This window comes from Colobus angolensis, unplaced genomic scaffold (genome assembly GCF_000951035.1).
Source record: "Colobus angolensis palliatus isolate OR3802 unplaced genomic scaffold, Cang.pa_1.0 Scaffold224, whole genome shotgun sequence".
Taxonomy (NCBI): domain Eukaryota; kingdom Metazoa; phylum Chordata; class Mammalia; order Primates; family Cercopithecidae; genus Colobus; species Colobus angolensis.
The window spans coordinates 1,688,021-1,703,896 of record NW_012115422.1 but is presented as its reverse complement, the minus strand read 5'-3'; the positions used below and the strand labels follow the sequence as shown (position 1 = coordinate 1,703,896).

General features: G+C 36.9%; 1 protein-coding gene across 2 annotated transcripts in view; it reads left to right on the top strand.

Annotated features, from left to right (window-relative positions):
* Nucleotides 1-15,876, top strand: part of CHN1 (chimerin 1) — a 202,453-nt gene that overhangs the window by 44,573 nt on the left and 142,004 nt on the right. Inside the window, exons 3-4 of one of the 2 annotated variants that reach the window (XM_011943992.1) lie at nt 7,707-7,745; nt 15,244-15,299. In XM_011943992.1, coding sequence (XP_011799382.1) covers nt 7,707-7,745; nt 15,244-15,299 — 95 coding nt within the window. Of the gene's footprint in view, nt 1-7,706; nt 7,746-15,243; nt 15,304-15,876 lie in introns of both variants that reach the window. The other variant, XM_011943993.1, reaches the window with a different exon arrangement.

Sequence of the window (15,876 nt, the reverse complement as noted above, 5' to 3'; positions counted from 1 at the left end):
ATCATCATTTTCTATCAGCATTTAAGACCAGCCCCACATTGTTGAACAATAGTTGCTTGAACTGCCACTAGGATCCTGTTTCTAGTTAGACCATGGCCCAGGTCACAGCCGTCACCCCAGTTGAAGGTCAAGATTGCAGTTTTTTTAAAAGTTCATTTTCTTTTACTCAAGGATTTAGTGTACCAGGGAGGCTGAGGTCAGAGACACTTCCAGCATCCACCTTAGGCTGTGCCAGAATCTGTCCTCCCTGATAAGCACAGAAGCTTTTTGTGTGACCTTAGATCACCAGTTTCAGTTATTCCTTCTTCAAGGCCTTTTTATTTCAGGAATGTCTCTGCCTCTTCTTGCCAGTGGGACTTGGCTTGAGCTAGGAGTGTCTTCTGTGACTCTTTAATTTTGAATCTCAGGAATCAAAGATTGGGGTAATGTTTCTTCCTTTCCAGGAAGATTTAGGGTCCTGGAAAATTGGTCCTCCTGCCTTTAGCAACTAATTCTGCATATCAAGAGATTGAGGCACTTTTTCCTAAGCCATTCAACTTTCCCCTCCCAGTGTCCCCTCCTCCTCTGAGTCCTAAGGACAGTGGCACCTACCCACTGGTCAACTAAAGGAACATTCAAGCCACTTTTCTCTTAGCAAAAGGATCCACACCAGTGATCCAAGGTCTCTACACATAAACATAAGAAAGGCTGAAATAATTTTTAAGTGTTCTCCTTCAAAGAACATCTCATCTAATCTCTGCCATAACAGATACCTGTTACACAGTTAAGCTTATGGTATATATAGCTAATTGCTCTCCAAAGAGACTGCCAGTTTGCACTTCCACCAGCAAAAAATAGGAAAATATATTTAAAACCTAAACTAAACAGTGCTCTTAAATGTCATTAATTAGAATTGTTTTAATATTAAAAGAAACTCAAACTTTTCCGCTAATATTTCTTTTTTTTTTTTTTAACAAATACTAAATTTGTTTGGCCATGATTGTGATCTGTAGCATCTTGAATACTGTCTTTTATAACAGAGCAGGTGTACATGGAAAACCAAAATAGTAAGAAGGGCTGAAATCATTAACAGTGGCTTGAGGCTAATATGGTAATATTGTGTTTTCAGAATCACTTTTGGTGAAGGCAGGAGAGGGTACTCATTTACTGAAGGGTCTCCTAAGTACAAGGTGCTTTATAGATGATACCTAATTTAATTCTCAACAACAAACCTATGTTGTTACTATTCCCATTTCAGATGATGTTGTTATTCCATTTTATAAATAAATAGATTAAGATGCAGAGAGGTAGTAAATTTTCAAAAGTCACAGAGCAAGTAAAGGTTGATGTTCCCTAAGAAAGCCCCACCTAGCACTAAGTACACAGTTCTCAGAGTAAGGACTGTGAGAATTAGCCTTTCTCTCTCACCTTCTCCAAAGTCAGAATGGTCTCCGGGAGGCCTTCACCGCTCATAGGTGCAGCTTTGCATAAGGTCTGTGAGGCGTTAGGGCCAACTACAAAGTCTCCAAGACTTCCCTCACTTTTGACACCAACTGTAAATTGGGTGGGGGTAGTTCCCCAACCACCTTTTACGGACTAAAATTCACTAGAAGGACTCGACGGAACTCACTAAACATTACTTACAGTCATGGTTATTGCCGGGAAAGGATACATATTAAAATCAGCCAGGGGAAGATGTGCATAGGACAGGGTCCAGGAGAAATGCAAAACGCAGAGCTTCCATTGCCCTCTCTCTTTGGAGTCAGGACACATGTCCTCCCTCCTTCCCTCCCTTCCTTCTCTCCTCCTGTCCTTCCTTCCTTACTTCCTCCCTTCCTTCCCTTTCGTTCCTTCCTTGGTGCCCAGGCTGGTCTTAAACTCCTGGGCTCAAGCAGTCCTCCTGCCTCAGCCTCCAGAGTAGCCGGGATTGCAGTTATGTCCCTGGCTCCTTCTTGCATTTATGTGTGATGATCCACATGGGATATTTCCTACCAGAGAAGCTCTCCCGGCCTCGGTGTTCAGAACTTTCACTGGGGCTTTATTGCATAAGCATGGCTGATTGTCCATGTGGTTCCTTAACTGATACCAGTGACCCAAAGCCCCAAGTTACTCTCTGGCTAGCCCCAGGCAAACAAAAATTATCTCCAGGAGTTGAAGGTAAAGTCTAGACCTCTTCTGAGACAAGATTAAATTATTTACTACATAGGGTCCCAGTCTGGTTGAGTGTCTCCTCCCTTCCTAGTCCCCCATAGTGGACCAGGAGGTGCCTGGTCACTATCTCTTATGGTTTGGAGCCCCACAAGGAAGTGGAGACACACATAGAGTATGGGTGTCCTGTTATAATCTGGAAACTCACTACACGTCATACTCCTTAGGATTGAATAATAACAGCAAAATATCAAGGAAATAATAACATGACTTGAATACTTACCAGCAAATTTTTTCTGGTATTAAAACTACAATTGAATTAATTATGGTTTACTTATTAAGACAAACTTCAATATAATTAACACCCCCCCCACACACACACACATGCACACACCCTCTAGCACAAGAAAGATGTATGTGTCTATCATTGCATTAAGGTTGTGTTTCATTCTAACTTTTTATCATCACTGGGTAAGTTCACCTGAGCAAGCTGTTTTCCTAAATAATTGCTTATTATTTATTTATTATTCATGGATTCCGTAGTTGCAAGTTTGCCCCCTTTCTAACATTTATTTGTAACCCTAAAATAAATCATTGTGGTATTTTTGTGATCACTTGCAAATAATCACAGAGCAGTAAAAACTTTGAGTCATATGACCTGCCTGTTCCTGGCTGTGGCCAAGCAAGGTAGTGCTTCGCCTTGTTTCAGCTCTCATGCTGTAAACAAGTCCTCTTTTCATGGTCTTTTCAGGGGCACACCTTTTTGCATTTTTGTGGGGTTTCTGTTGTTGTTGTTAGTGATTTTGCCATTTAAAATGGTCCCCAAGCCTCGTGCTGAAGTGCTGTCTAGACAGTGTTCCTAAGAGTTAGAAGGCTGTGATATATCTTTTGGAGAATATGCATATGTTAGATAAGCTTCATACAGGCATGGTTACAGTACTGTTGATGTGAGTTCAGTGTTAATGAATCAACGGTATATACTAAATAAGGTATCTTTAAAGAGATACACATACAACACAAGTTTATGTATTTAATGGTTGATGAAAATGTTGTGACCAGAGGCACACAGGAACCTAACACTGTGTTGCCCCTAGGAGCAGTGGTTCAGTATATGCTGCTAAATTCAGTGGTTGAGGTAACTTCATAATATATAATTACTGTGAATAATGAGAAATGACTGTATTTGCTGCATTATTTCTTTCATTATTCATTTTATTCATTTATTCATGTAATCTGTTATTCCTTTTTTTTTTTTTGAGATGGAGTCTTGCTCTGTCACCCAGGCTGGAGAGCAGTGGTGTGATCTCGGTTCACTGCAGCCTCTGTCCCCTGGGTTCAAGCAGTTCTCCCTGCCTCAGCCTCCTGAGTAGCTGGGGTACAGGTACCCACCACCTAATAATGTTTGTAATGTTTGTATTTTTAGTAGAGATGGGGTTTCATCATGTTGGCCAGACTGGTCTCGAGCTCCTTACCTCAGGTGACCAGCCCACCTTGGCCTCACAAAGTTCTGAGATTACAGGTGTGAGCCACCGTACCCAGCCTATTATTCATTCTTCAAGCAGATATATTTGTGTGTATGTTTTGTTTTTTCATTTTATCATTTATTCCTTCTCTGATGCTCTTTCTTTCTTTATGTAGATTTGAGTTTCTGACTTACATCCTTTCCCCCCTCTTTTTGAAGAATTTCTTCTAACATTTATTTTTTGTCAGGTATGTTGTGATGAGTTCTCTCATTTGTTGTTTGTCTGAGAAAGTCTTTATCTTGCCTTCTCATTTGAAGGATAATTCTAGTGGATATAAAATTTGGAGTTGTTATTTTTTTCTTTCTTCAACATTTTGGATATTTTACTCCTCTTAATGCTTTTATGGTTTCTAATGAGAAGTCTGCTTGTAACTCTTACCATTATTCTTCAATGGAAAAGTTGTTATTTTTCTTCTTGCTTCTTTCAAGATTTCCTCTTTGTCTTTAAGTTTTCCGCAATTTTTTTTTTAAATTTTTCAGCTTTTATTTATATATGGGGGTTCATGTGTAGATTTGTTACATGAGAATATTGCATGATGCTGAGGTTTGGAGTACAGCTCCTGTCACCCCGGCAGTGAGCATAGTGCTTAATAGGTAGTTTAACTCACCCCTCTCCTCACCTTCTGGTAGTCCATAATAGACATTGTGTCGTATTTATATCCTTATGTGCTCAATACTTAGCTCTACTTATAAGTGAGAAGATATGGTATTTGGTTTTCTGTTCCTGTGTTAGTTTGTTTAGGATAATGGCCTCCAGCTACCTCCATATTTTTGCAAAGGTCATAATTTCATTCTTTTTTTATAGCTGTTTAGTATTCCATGGTGTGTACATACCACATTTTATTTTATTTTTCGTTTGTTTTTCAATTTATTTATTTCAATAGGTTTTTGGGTGGTGTTTGGTTACATGAATAAGTTCTTCAGTGGTGATTTCTGAGAATTTGGTGCACCTATCACCTGAGCAGTGTACACCATAACCAATGTGTAGTCTTTTATTCCTCTCCCCGCCCATCGTTTCCTCTCACTCCCCAAAGTCCATTGTATCATTCTTATGCCTTTGCATCCTCATGGCTTAACTCCCTCCTATAAGTGAGAACATAACGATGTTTGGTTTTCCATTCCTGAGTTACTTCACTTAGAATAATGGTCTCCAATTCCATCCAGGTTGCTGCAAATGCCATTATTTCATTCTTTTTTATGGCTGAGTAGTATTCCATGGTGTGTATGTATATGTCTGTCTGTCTCTATATGTAGATAGATGTATATACCACATTTTCTTTATCCACTTGTTGACTGATGGGCATTTGGGCTGGTTCCGTATCTTTGCAATTGCGAATTGTGCTGCTATAAACATGAGTGTGCAAGTGTCTTTTTCATATAGTGACTTCTTTTCTTCTGGGGAGATACCCAGGAGTGGAATTACTGGATCAAATGGTAGATCTACTTTAGTTCTTTAAGGAATCTACACATGGTTTTCCATAGTGGTTGTAGTAGCTTACATTCCCACCAACAGTGTAAAAATGTTCCCTTTCACCACATCCACACCATCTATTATTTTTTGATTTTTTGATTATGGCCATTCTTGTAGGAGTGAGGTGATACCATATTGTGGTTTTGATTTGCATTTCCCTGGTAATTAGTGATGTTGAGCATTTTTTCACGTTGTTTGCATATCATCTTTTAAAAATTGTTTATTCGTGTCCTTAGCCCACTTTTTGATAGGATTGCTTGTTTTGTTCTTGCTGATTTGTTTGAGTTCCTTGTAGATTCTGGATATTAGTCCTTTGCTGGATGTATAGATTGTGAAGATTTCTCCTATTCTGTGGGTTGTCTGTTTGCTGTGCTGATTATTTCTTTTGCTATGAAGAAACTTTTTCATTTAATTAAATTCCATCTCTTTATCTTTGCTTTTGTTCTGTTTGCTTTTGGGTTCTTTCATGAAGTCTTTGCCTAAGCCAATATCTAGAAGGGGTTTTCCAATGTTATCTTCTAGAATGTTTATGGTTTCAGGTCTTAGATTTAAGTATTTGATCCATCTTGAGTTGGTTTTTGTATAGGGTGAGAAATGAGGATCCAGTTTCATTCTTCTATGTGTGGCTTGCCAATTATCCCAGCACCATTTTTGAATAGGGTATCCTTTCCCTACTTAATGTTTTTGTTTGCTTTATTGAAGATCAGTGGGCTCTAAGGATTTGGCTTTATTTCTGGATTCTCTATTCTGTTTCAGTGGTCTATATTCCTACTTTGATACCAGTACTATGCTGACTGTGGCCTTATAGTATAGTTTGAAGCTGGGTAATGTAATGCCTCCACATTTGTTCTTTTTGCATAGTCTTGCTATGGCTGTGCAGGCTCTCTTTTGGTTCCATATGATTTTTAGGACTGTGTTTTCTAGTTCTGTGAAGAATGGTGGTGATATTTTGATGGGAGTTGCATTGAATTTGTAGATTACTTTTGGTAGTATGGTCATTTTCACAATATTGATGCTACCTATCCATGAGCATGGGATGTGTTTCCATTTGTATGTGTCATCTATGATTTCTTTCAGTAGTGTTTTGCAGTTTTCCTTGCAGAGGTCTTTCACCTTCTTGGTTATGTGTATTCCTAAGTTTTGTTTTTGTTTTTGTTTTGTTTGTTTGGTTGGTTTTTGCAGCTTTTGTATAAGAGATCGAGTTCTTGACCTGATTCTCAGCTTGGTCACAGTTGGTGTATAGCAGAGCTACTGATTCATGTACGTTAACTTTGGAAACTTTGCTGAATTCATTTACCAGTTCTAGGAGCTTTTTGGATGAGTATTTAGGATTTTCTAGGTGTGCGATCGTGTCATCAGCAAACAGCGACAGGTTGACTTCCTCCTTACCAGTTTGGATGCTCATTATTTCTTTCTCTTGAAGCAGACATATTTGAACACTCCTATGGGGTCCCAAGCAATTTCCACATGATTTAAAATTTCCATGTTACGTTATTATGCCCACTATTAGTAGTCTTTCTATAACCCTTTTTCTCAAAGTATTTGTGTGATTTTTGATAACACATTATAAACCAAGTGTGATATTGCAGTTTGAAGGTTGCAAATTGGAGGCTGAATGTCTTACGTCTATGACCATTTTACCTTAGCTACTTGTTTAGTTTTCTCAATAAACTTTCCAGGAATTTTTTTGCTTCCTTGAAGATGAAGATTTTAGGATCAGATTGCCTAATGGGTTCTTGTTGGTTTCCAGCAGAGCCAGGTGATGTGGCTGGCCATATCTTTATACCAAAAAATGTTTCTGCAGTCTTGGCTATATAGTCTTTCAGGCAGAGCTTTTGGCTGGCAAAATTAGCCCCCAGCTATACTTTACTGATGAGAAGCCAGACCACACTGGCTCCTTCTCCTCTCTGTCATTACTTCACGTCCCTCATGTGTTTGTATTTTCATCTCTTTCCACTTCCTATTTATACTGTCTCCTACATCTGCACTCAGGCAACGTGAGGGGAAATGGGCTTGAAGAGCAGATGTTCACCTCATGTTCGTTGTCGTTCCGTAGATACACTCTCTTCCATTGAAGTGTTTCTCATTTCCTGGTTTTGATTGTCCAGGATGTGTGAGGACTGAGATCTGAATCTTGCTGTTCTCTCTTCAGTTAGTAAAACCATGTACATTGGAATCCCCTAAATATAATGGGGGAAAATAATAGAAATACTTAACTTTTGGGGTAATTAAAATTATTAATCTGGTAAATTTGACTGAAAAGGAAAAGTTCAATAATTTTAGGGATCTTTCAGTGAAATAATCATTAAGCCCAAAGAAACAAAGCCTTTATTGACTTATTACTTCAGTGATAGTAAGAAATGAGTACCAGCAGTAAAAGTTAACCTTGATGTTTTATGTAATAAACAGTTGAATAAATACAATAACTTTCTTTAAACATCTTTGTAAAATTTCTCCAACTAAGTAAGGACCAAGGCTAAAAAAAACCCTTGAATGCCCCTTCATGCCTAGCACAATACCTAGAACAAATAGATCTCAAATAAATGTAAGTATTCGGTAATGTTAATTTGATGTTTTTTCTTTCAGATACAGATGAATATAGACCTCCTGTTTGGAAATCTTACTGTAAGTCTACAAATAAATTTAATTTTGTGGGTTATAGTGCTTTATAAGTAATATAAAAATATGGGATTATTAGATAGAAATTCCATTTTGTATCCATTGTTGAAAAATTAATTTACAACAAGGTTTGGGAATAGCATAGAAGTAACTGTGGTTAAGTAAGTGTTTCCACAAAGTCTGTTCAGTATATGGTTTTCTGTCTGGAATGCATTTCATCCCTCTGAGCTTGCATGAATTCCATGTAGTGAAACTTGAGACCACTTGTTAAGAGTGGCTAATAAAGCTAATACAAGGAGACACTGAGAATTCAAACAGTCTAATTATTTTCAGGTCCTGTTTCTTTATGTGAAGAAAGGAATATTTAAATGACAATAATTCAGGAGGCTATGTTGACAGAAAGAATAAGTGAAAAGAGGCAAAAAAAAAAAAAGGTGATCTAACTTTTAAATAATTACTTTACCAAAATATAAGGGAGATACTTGATTCCATGCTGCTTTTTAAACTGCGTTAGGATAAATATTTCTTTTTAAACGTCTAGGGTTTTAGTTCTTTGTTTTCCTTTCCTTGTTTTCCAGAGAATATTGTTTCATCAAGTAAAGGATATTTCAGATTTTAAGAGTTGAAATAGGGCTAATATAATCAAAATAGTTTTTTAAAATTTATGAATGCATTATTATGGAAAAGCACTATAAGTTCTTGTTTATTTCTGTAGTTGAATTAGCAGCCTAAGAAGCCTGTACTTTAATTATAGATTAACATCTTTGTAAATGTTGAGGTTTATTATAAATTTGATGTTTGTAGGTTGCTGAAATTTGCTGACTGAAGGAACAGCGATTCAGATTCTCATTGGTCTTATGTTCTCAGAACAGATAATTTTGTTTTTAATAGGTTGCCACTTTGGGCTAATTATAATTAAAACATGAACAATCTCTAAAAATATTGCCATAGATGCTTTGCCCCAATGCTGGTTGTGCCTTTTTCTTTTTCCCTTGGGAGTATAGTTATACAAATGTGTAAAAATGACTAATGTTCTTTACCTCCTAAAGATTTTATCTCGTAATCTCATTGGCTGGAAGCCTATTTAAAATTCTTCTCTGCCTGGGTGCTGTGGCTCATGCCTGTAATCCCAGCACTTTGGGAGGCTGAGGCAGGTGGATTGCCTGAGGTCAGGAGTTTGAGACCAGCCTGGCCAACATGGTGAAACCCATCTCTACTAAAAATACAAAAATTAGCTGGCTGTGGTGGCACACACCTGTAGTCCCAACTACTTGGGAGGCTGAGGCAGGAGAATTGCTTGAACCAGGGAGGCAGAGGTTGCAGTGAGCCAAGATCATGCCACTGCACTCCAGCCTGGGCTACAGAGCGAGACTCCATCTCAAAACAACAACAACAACAACAAAACAAAAAAACAAAAAAAAACTTCTCTCCATTTTCTGGTTTTCAGTTTATCTTTATTTTCTGACTCTGACTTGCACCCTGCACATTTTTAATGTAAGAACATTTATGAAGCCTCAGACTATTATTGAGTTTGTGGTGATCTTTTCCTCCATGAAAAATATCAATTACTAAATGTAGTATATGCAGTTGGTATTTTTTGTAGCTTCACATATCTTGCATGTCTTGCAGTAGCTATCATTTGTTTTAAAAAATGGCATTTATGTAATCCCAGCACTTTGGGAGGCTGAGGCGAGTAGATCACCTGAGGTCAGGAGTTCGTGACCAGCCTAACATGGTGAAACCCATCTCTACTAAATACCAAAAGATTAGCTGGGTGTGGTGGTGCATGCCTGTAATCCGAGCTACTTGGGAGGCTGAGACAGGAGAATCCCTTGTACTTGAGAGGCAGAGATTGCAGCAAGCCAAGATCGCACCATTGCACTCCAGCCTGGGCAACAAGAGCGAAGAGCAAAACTCCATCTCAAAAAAAAAAAAAAAAAAGACATTAAAAAAAAAAAAGAGATAGGCTATTACTTTGTCGCCCAGACTGTCGTTCAGTGGTGCAATCTTGGCATGCTACAGCCTTGACCCCCTGGGCTCAAGTGATCCTACCACTTCAACCTCCTGAGTAGCCGTGACCACAGGTTGATTTTTAAAAATTTTATTTTGTAGACTACAAGGTCTCACTGTGATGCCCAGGAAGGTCTCCAGCTCCTGACCTCAAGTGATCCTGCCTCCTTGGCCGCCCATGTGTTGGGATTATAGGTGTGAGCCACTGTGCCCAGCTGAATCTTTCTTTAATAAGACTATAATTCTGTTACTGAGTTTTATCATTTCTCTTAATGACTTCAGTGTCTGAACTCCCCAGAATCATTTTAATAGTAGAAATGTGTAGGAAATTATTAAAATAAATATTTTATCTTTTGACTCTCAAAGGAAAAAAAACTTCTGATTCAAGGAAATTTTATAATTAAACTATATTAAAAGCAAGTGGAAAAATCCTTTTTAGAAATTTTCTTATAAGATTATGATATTAATCTTCCAAGATTTGAGTATGTACGAATTTTAACAAATGAGGAAACATAAAAATTGCAGCCAAGCATGGTGAGCCAGGCCTGTAATCCTAGTAGTCTGGGGAGACTGAGGTGGGAGGATTTCTTGAGCCCAGGAGTTTGAGGCCAGCCTGGCCAATATAGGGGGATCCCATCTCTACCAAAAAATGAGAAATAAAACCATTAGCTGGGCATGGTGTTGCCCTCCTATGGTCCCAGCGGCTTGGGAGGTGGAGGTGGGAGGAACTGCTTCCAGGGTGGAGGTGGGAGGATTACTTGGGCCCAAGGGGTGTGGAGGCTGCAGTGAGTTGTGATCAGGACTCTGAACTCCAGACCCTGTCTCATTCATTTATTCATTCATATTAAATAAATAAATGCATTCTAACGATGACTTTTTGTGATCATATAGATGGTTATTGTGTTTGTCAAATTCCGATCTTAGAAAAAAATGTGATTAAGTTGAACTTTTTGTTTATATTATCTCTACCACTCAGTTTTACAATTTTTACAACCAGCTCTAAATAATCTACAGTAAGATGTTTATTAATTGTACCTTAAGGACTTCATCTCTTAGGAGTCTTTACATTTTAGTAGGAAAAATTGTAAAGACTGACAGGCCTGTAATACCCTGATGTCATCAATAGAGACTGGAATTTTAAATAACTGAGGTAGTAGGCATTGTTCAGTTTCCTTAATATTTGAGCCATGACAATCTTAGGCCAGATATATGTATACAGTTTAGAATTGATAATTGACAATATTTTCTACTAATACTCTTTGGGACCGACAAACTGTAATGCTTCAGCATCTCTGTGATGTGACTTAAATTTAGTTATTAAAAAATTCTTAAAATGGTAATGAAATAGACATGGGCTGAAATTTTAAAAATAATTAGGTATGTCAATTCATGTAAGGTGGTACACCCATTGAAAGCTGCTCAAGAAGTTCTAATTGTTCACTTCTGTAATAGATCTATAAAAGTAAACCAGATTTAATGTCAAAAGTTGCTACATATTAGTGTGTTTTGTTTTTCTATCTTTGGCATGGTGGAATCTGAACAGCATTTCACAATTTGATTCTAGAAGAAACTTATTTTACCCATGCCTATCTTGTACTTCTTACTGTTAGTTCCACTGATCTTGTTAAAATGTAACTCTGAAGTCTTACAATTATAAACCAATAGGGAAATAAAATTAGCAAGAAGTCTAAGTTGTGGACTCTTTTTAAACAAATGTGGTTTTATCGCTTTTCAATACTTGTTGTGCGAATTAAACCAGGAACCTTACATGTAATGAATGAGGCAAACAAGCCAGATTAGGACTCTGAGACAGTAGATCATGGAGACCCTGTCTATAGAGAGTAGCTCAAAATTAGCATCTTTTATTGTCTTGTTAGACTCTGGGTTCCATATTTCTAGATCTGAGTTTTCAAGAGAGGCTGGCATTCTCTTTTGCTTTTGTTGTCCTTAAGTTTCTTAACTTTTTGATGTTAAAAACCTACTCAAATTTAAAAGACAGCAAACAAAACACATGTAGGCCAATTTTGACTTCAAGATACCAATTGTGATCTTTGGACTTGATGAACAATTTATTGTCTGTAGGGACTGAGAATTTCATTAATAAGTATATACGATTGACACTTCTAAGGTGATTGAAGATATTAAGTACTTTAATCATATATTCCCTAATCTTTAATTTAGCTATTCATTTTTGATGAATCATTTAATGATTGTGCTGATTTAAATTCAGCTGAGTTCCAATTCAAATTATCAAAAATTCTAAACAGAGAGAAGGGCCTGAATTAGACTTCATTACTTTACATAATTTTTTAATGATCTTTTTGATAGGTGTTTTGATAACAAATTTGTTATATTTGTTATAAAATATCCAAGACTTGACCAGTCACAGTGGCTCACACCTGTAATCCCAGCATTTTAAGAAGCCATGGTGGAAGGATCACTTGAGCTCAGGAGTTTGAAACCAGCCTGGGTAAGAGGGTGAAACCTTGTCTCTATAAAAAATACAAAAATTAGGCTGGTCGCAGTGGCTCACACCTGTAATCCCAGCACTTTGGGAGGCCGAGGCGGGCAGATCACGAGGTCAGGAGATCGAGACCATCTGAAACCCTGTCTCTACTAAAAATACAAAAAATTAGCCAGGCGTGGTGGTGGTCGCCTGCAGTCCCAGCTACTCGGGAGGCTGAGGCAGGAGGATGGCGTGAACCTGGGAGGTGGAGCTTGCAGTGAGCTGAGATCGCGCCACTGCACTCCAGCCTGGGTGACAGAGCGAGACTCTGTCTCAAAAAAAAAAAAAAAAAAAAAAAATTAGCTGGACGTGGTGGTGTGTGCCTGTAGTCCCAGCTACTTGGGTTCTGAGGCATGAGGATTGCTTGAACTCGGGAAGTTGAGGCTGCGGTGAGTTGTGTTTGTGCCACTGCACTCCAGCCTGTATGACAAAGTGAGACGCTGTCTCAAAGAAAAAAAACAGGAATTTAAAAAAGCGAATCTTAAAGGTAGATTAACCATTGGTAACCACTGGTAGCCAATCAGGAAGCATTTGTCTAAAAGTTCCTCTTTATGAAACAGAGCTTTATCCTTTGAGACAATTAGGAGGATTTGAAAGAAACTGAAAAGTAAATAACCTTATGTGACTGAATGTTAAGAAAATACTGTACCCTTTGAAACTCTGATGAAACAAATTTGAAACCCAGATCAATTCTCATATGACAATATTGTCTCCCCTTTTTTCATAGTGGCTCATCTTAATGTATGCTTACTGAACAGGCAAATGCTTATTGCTGATAACCAGATACTACAGTATTTGTGCTTTGAGTCAAAATCGACATTTTACTTTCTGTATTAACTTTTAATGTTCTTCTTGACTATCATTCAGTTCTTAGAATTGGGTTTTCATAGATGGCAGCACTTTCCAGAGCATTTTCTTGACAAAGGGAAATACCAATGTTTTGAGAATTACTGATCAAAGTAGAAATGTGAACTGAATTTTTACCTTATGGTTACCAATATGGAGGAATGGACTTGAAGAATCTTTTTTTTTTCTTTTTACATTTTTTAGAGACAGGGTCTCGCTATGTTGCCCAGGCTAGTCTCTTGAGCTCAAACGATCCCCCAACCTTGGCCTCCCAAAGTGCTGGGATTACAGGTGCGAGCCACTGTGCCTGGCTCTTGAAGAACACTTCTTTCTTACAAATGATGTTTTGGCCGCTTTTAAGGAGGGTGGAGATTTACACATATCATGGGGTGGTACACATGTACTTTTCATTATCAGGGCCAGACAAATTTGACTTTAGTGCTTTTTCTTCCCTTTTCTACCTCAGAATTAACTCTCTTTGTGTCATCTCTGTAACAATATATAAAACTGTATCCACAGGAATATTTCTTATTAACTCAATGAAATATGGGTATCTAAAACTATTTTAATGTATTACTTCTCTTGGGGACTTTTGCCATCAGGAGAAAAAGGTAAAGGAACACATTTCTACCAGTGGAATTTAAACATTACTGATGAAGTGGCTTTGTGTTTGATTTTTAAACAATAAAGCTGTATTTTCTCAGTTCCTTTTAAATTATAGCATTGCTCTGATACTATGTTTTAGTGAGGAACTCAAGATGCATCCTAGTAATCAAGTATTACTATAAAGAATTTTATGTATTAATACCAGTCACCTATGCATAATAATGAGTAATTTTCATTGAGCATTTACTATGAGCTAGGGACTATTTTACATCTTTTACGTAAATTATCTGTATCCTTAAGTAATCTGTGAAGTAGAAATTATTATTAATCCCATTTTGCAAATAAGGAAAATGAAGGCACAGAATGCAGTGTTAGTGACAGAGCCCCAGTGTTCAGTCTCCAGATTGTTTGATTCAAGAGTTCAAATTCTTAACCACAGTGCTGTATCCCCTTTGCATAGAAGTACACACGGTGATTGTATCTGTATGTGTTCACTGTTGTTTGTGTAGAGAGAGATAGTGTATATATACACACACATTTATATATACACACACAGGCTAATTATGTATGTGTGTATATATGTATAGTTTAATTGTATTTATCCTATATATGTTCCTATGATGTAGATGAATCAGTGTGGTCAGAAGTAGAGTCTGTGTAGTGATATCCATTTGAAATCTGAGTCATCTGTTACCTGATGGTCCCGGATTACTGGGTAGTTTGATGTTATGTTGACAAAATGTCTTAAGTATTTAGAATATTAAATTATATGTGATTATATATGTAGAAATAGAAAAAAATCTCTAAGAGATAAACTTAGACATATGTAGCCACACATCCTATCCATTCTTTTTTCATTTTAAATAAAAAAGCCTGAGGTGAGGCTAGAAGGAAGTCATGGTATCGGTATAATTTTCACTGATACATTTTCAGATGCCCTAAAAATGATCCACTCTTTTGGCAAGTTATTTGAATATCTGAATTCTTTCTTTTGCTATATTTGCCCTAGTTGAATAAGCAGTGGTAACTTTGGCTCAGAACTTTTGTTTTTAGGGAAAGAGGACGATTATCTTTGACGATAGATGTTTGCAATATAAAAAGGGAAGAAAAACAGTGTATCCGTTACATTTGGCCTATAAATCTTGATTTTAGTTTCAAGCTTGACAATAACATGCTTTAAATATATGTATATATAACCATTATTGGTTTATATCAAAGACATCCTTTAATATCCCCACAAAGAATTGGGAAAAATAAATGACCAGATTTTGGAGAACAGAGCCAAATATCCAGCACTGACTTGTTACAAGGTAAAAAGACACTTGTTTGGATTATGATTTTTCTGTTTGTATTGCTCCTGAGCTTTCACTAAATGTAGTTTTGTTTACTTTCTTTGTTTTGTTCATAACACCATTTAATAAATAAGGTTATACCAGTTTTCTTGTGAACATAAAAAGCAGCCAGGTTTTTATTTCTAATATATTGATAAGTTCTATGGAAGGGACATTGACACTTTTTGTTTCTACCTTCTCACAGTATATCAGCTGCAACAGGAAGCCCCTCATCCTCGAAGAATTACCTGTACTTGCGAGGTGGGTGTAATGAAACTGCTACCAAAAAATGTCTCTCAACCATCTGTTTCCCAGACTTTTACCTTCTTCAGTGACTTGGTTGTTTGTGAGATAAACCACTTAACACTAATTGATATCATAAAATTATAACTTGAATACATTTTTCTTAATCCTTCTCATTTGATTTAACTTCCACTTTTTAGTGGACTGTTTGGAACACAGTATAGAATATGACCATATAGTTTTAAGGGTTCATATTCTTTTCAGTTAGTTCTTACATTGTTTTTTCATTGTTTAATATTCTATTTTTAGAACAAAGTTTGAAGCCATCATTGTAGGATTATTGAATTATTTTTTACATTGAAATAAGTGTTTAACTTATGATTTTAAAAATGAACAAAAGATATGGATAGTTCACCAAAAAAAAGATATGATGTATGACAATATATGTAAAGATGTTCAAATTTCATTGATAATAAGAGAAATGCCAATTAATATATAGAGAGATCATTTTTACTTTGCAGATTGGCAAAAGTTAAAAGCTCAGAATATACTTAATTGGTAAGCCTGTGAAGAAACAGGCACTTACGTTGCTGAC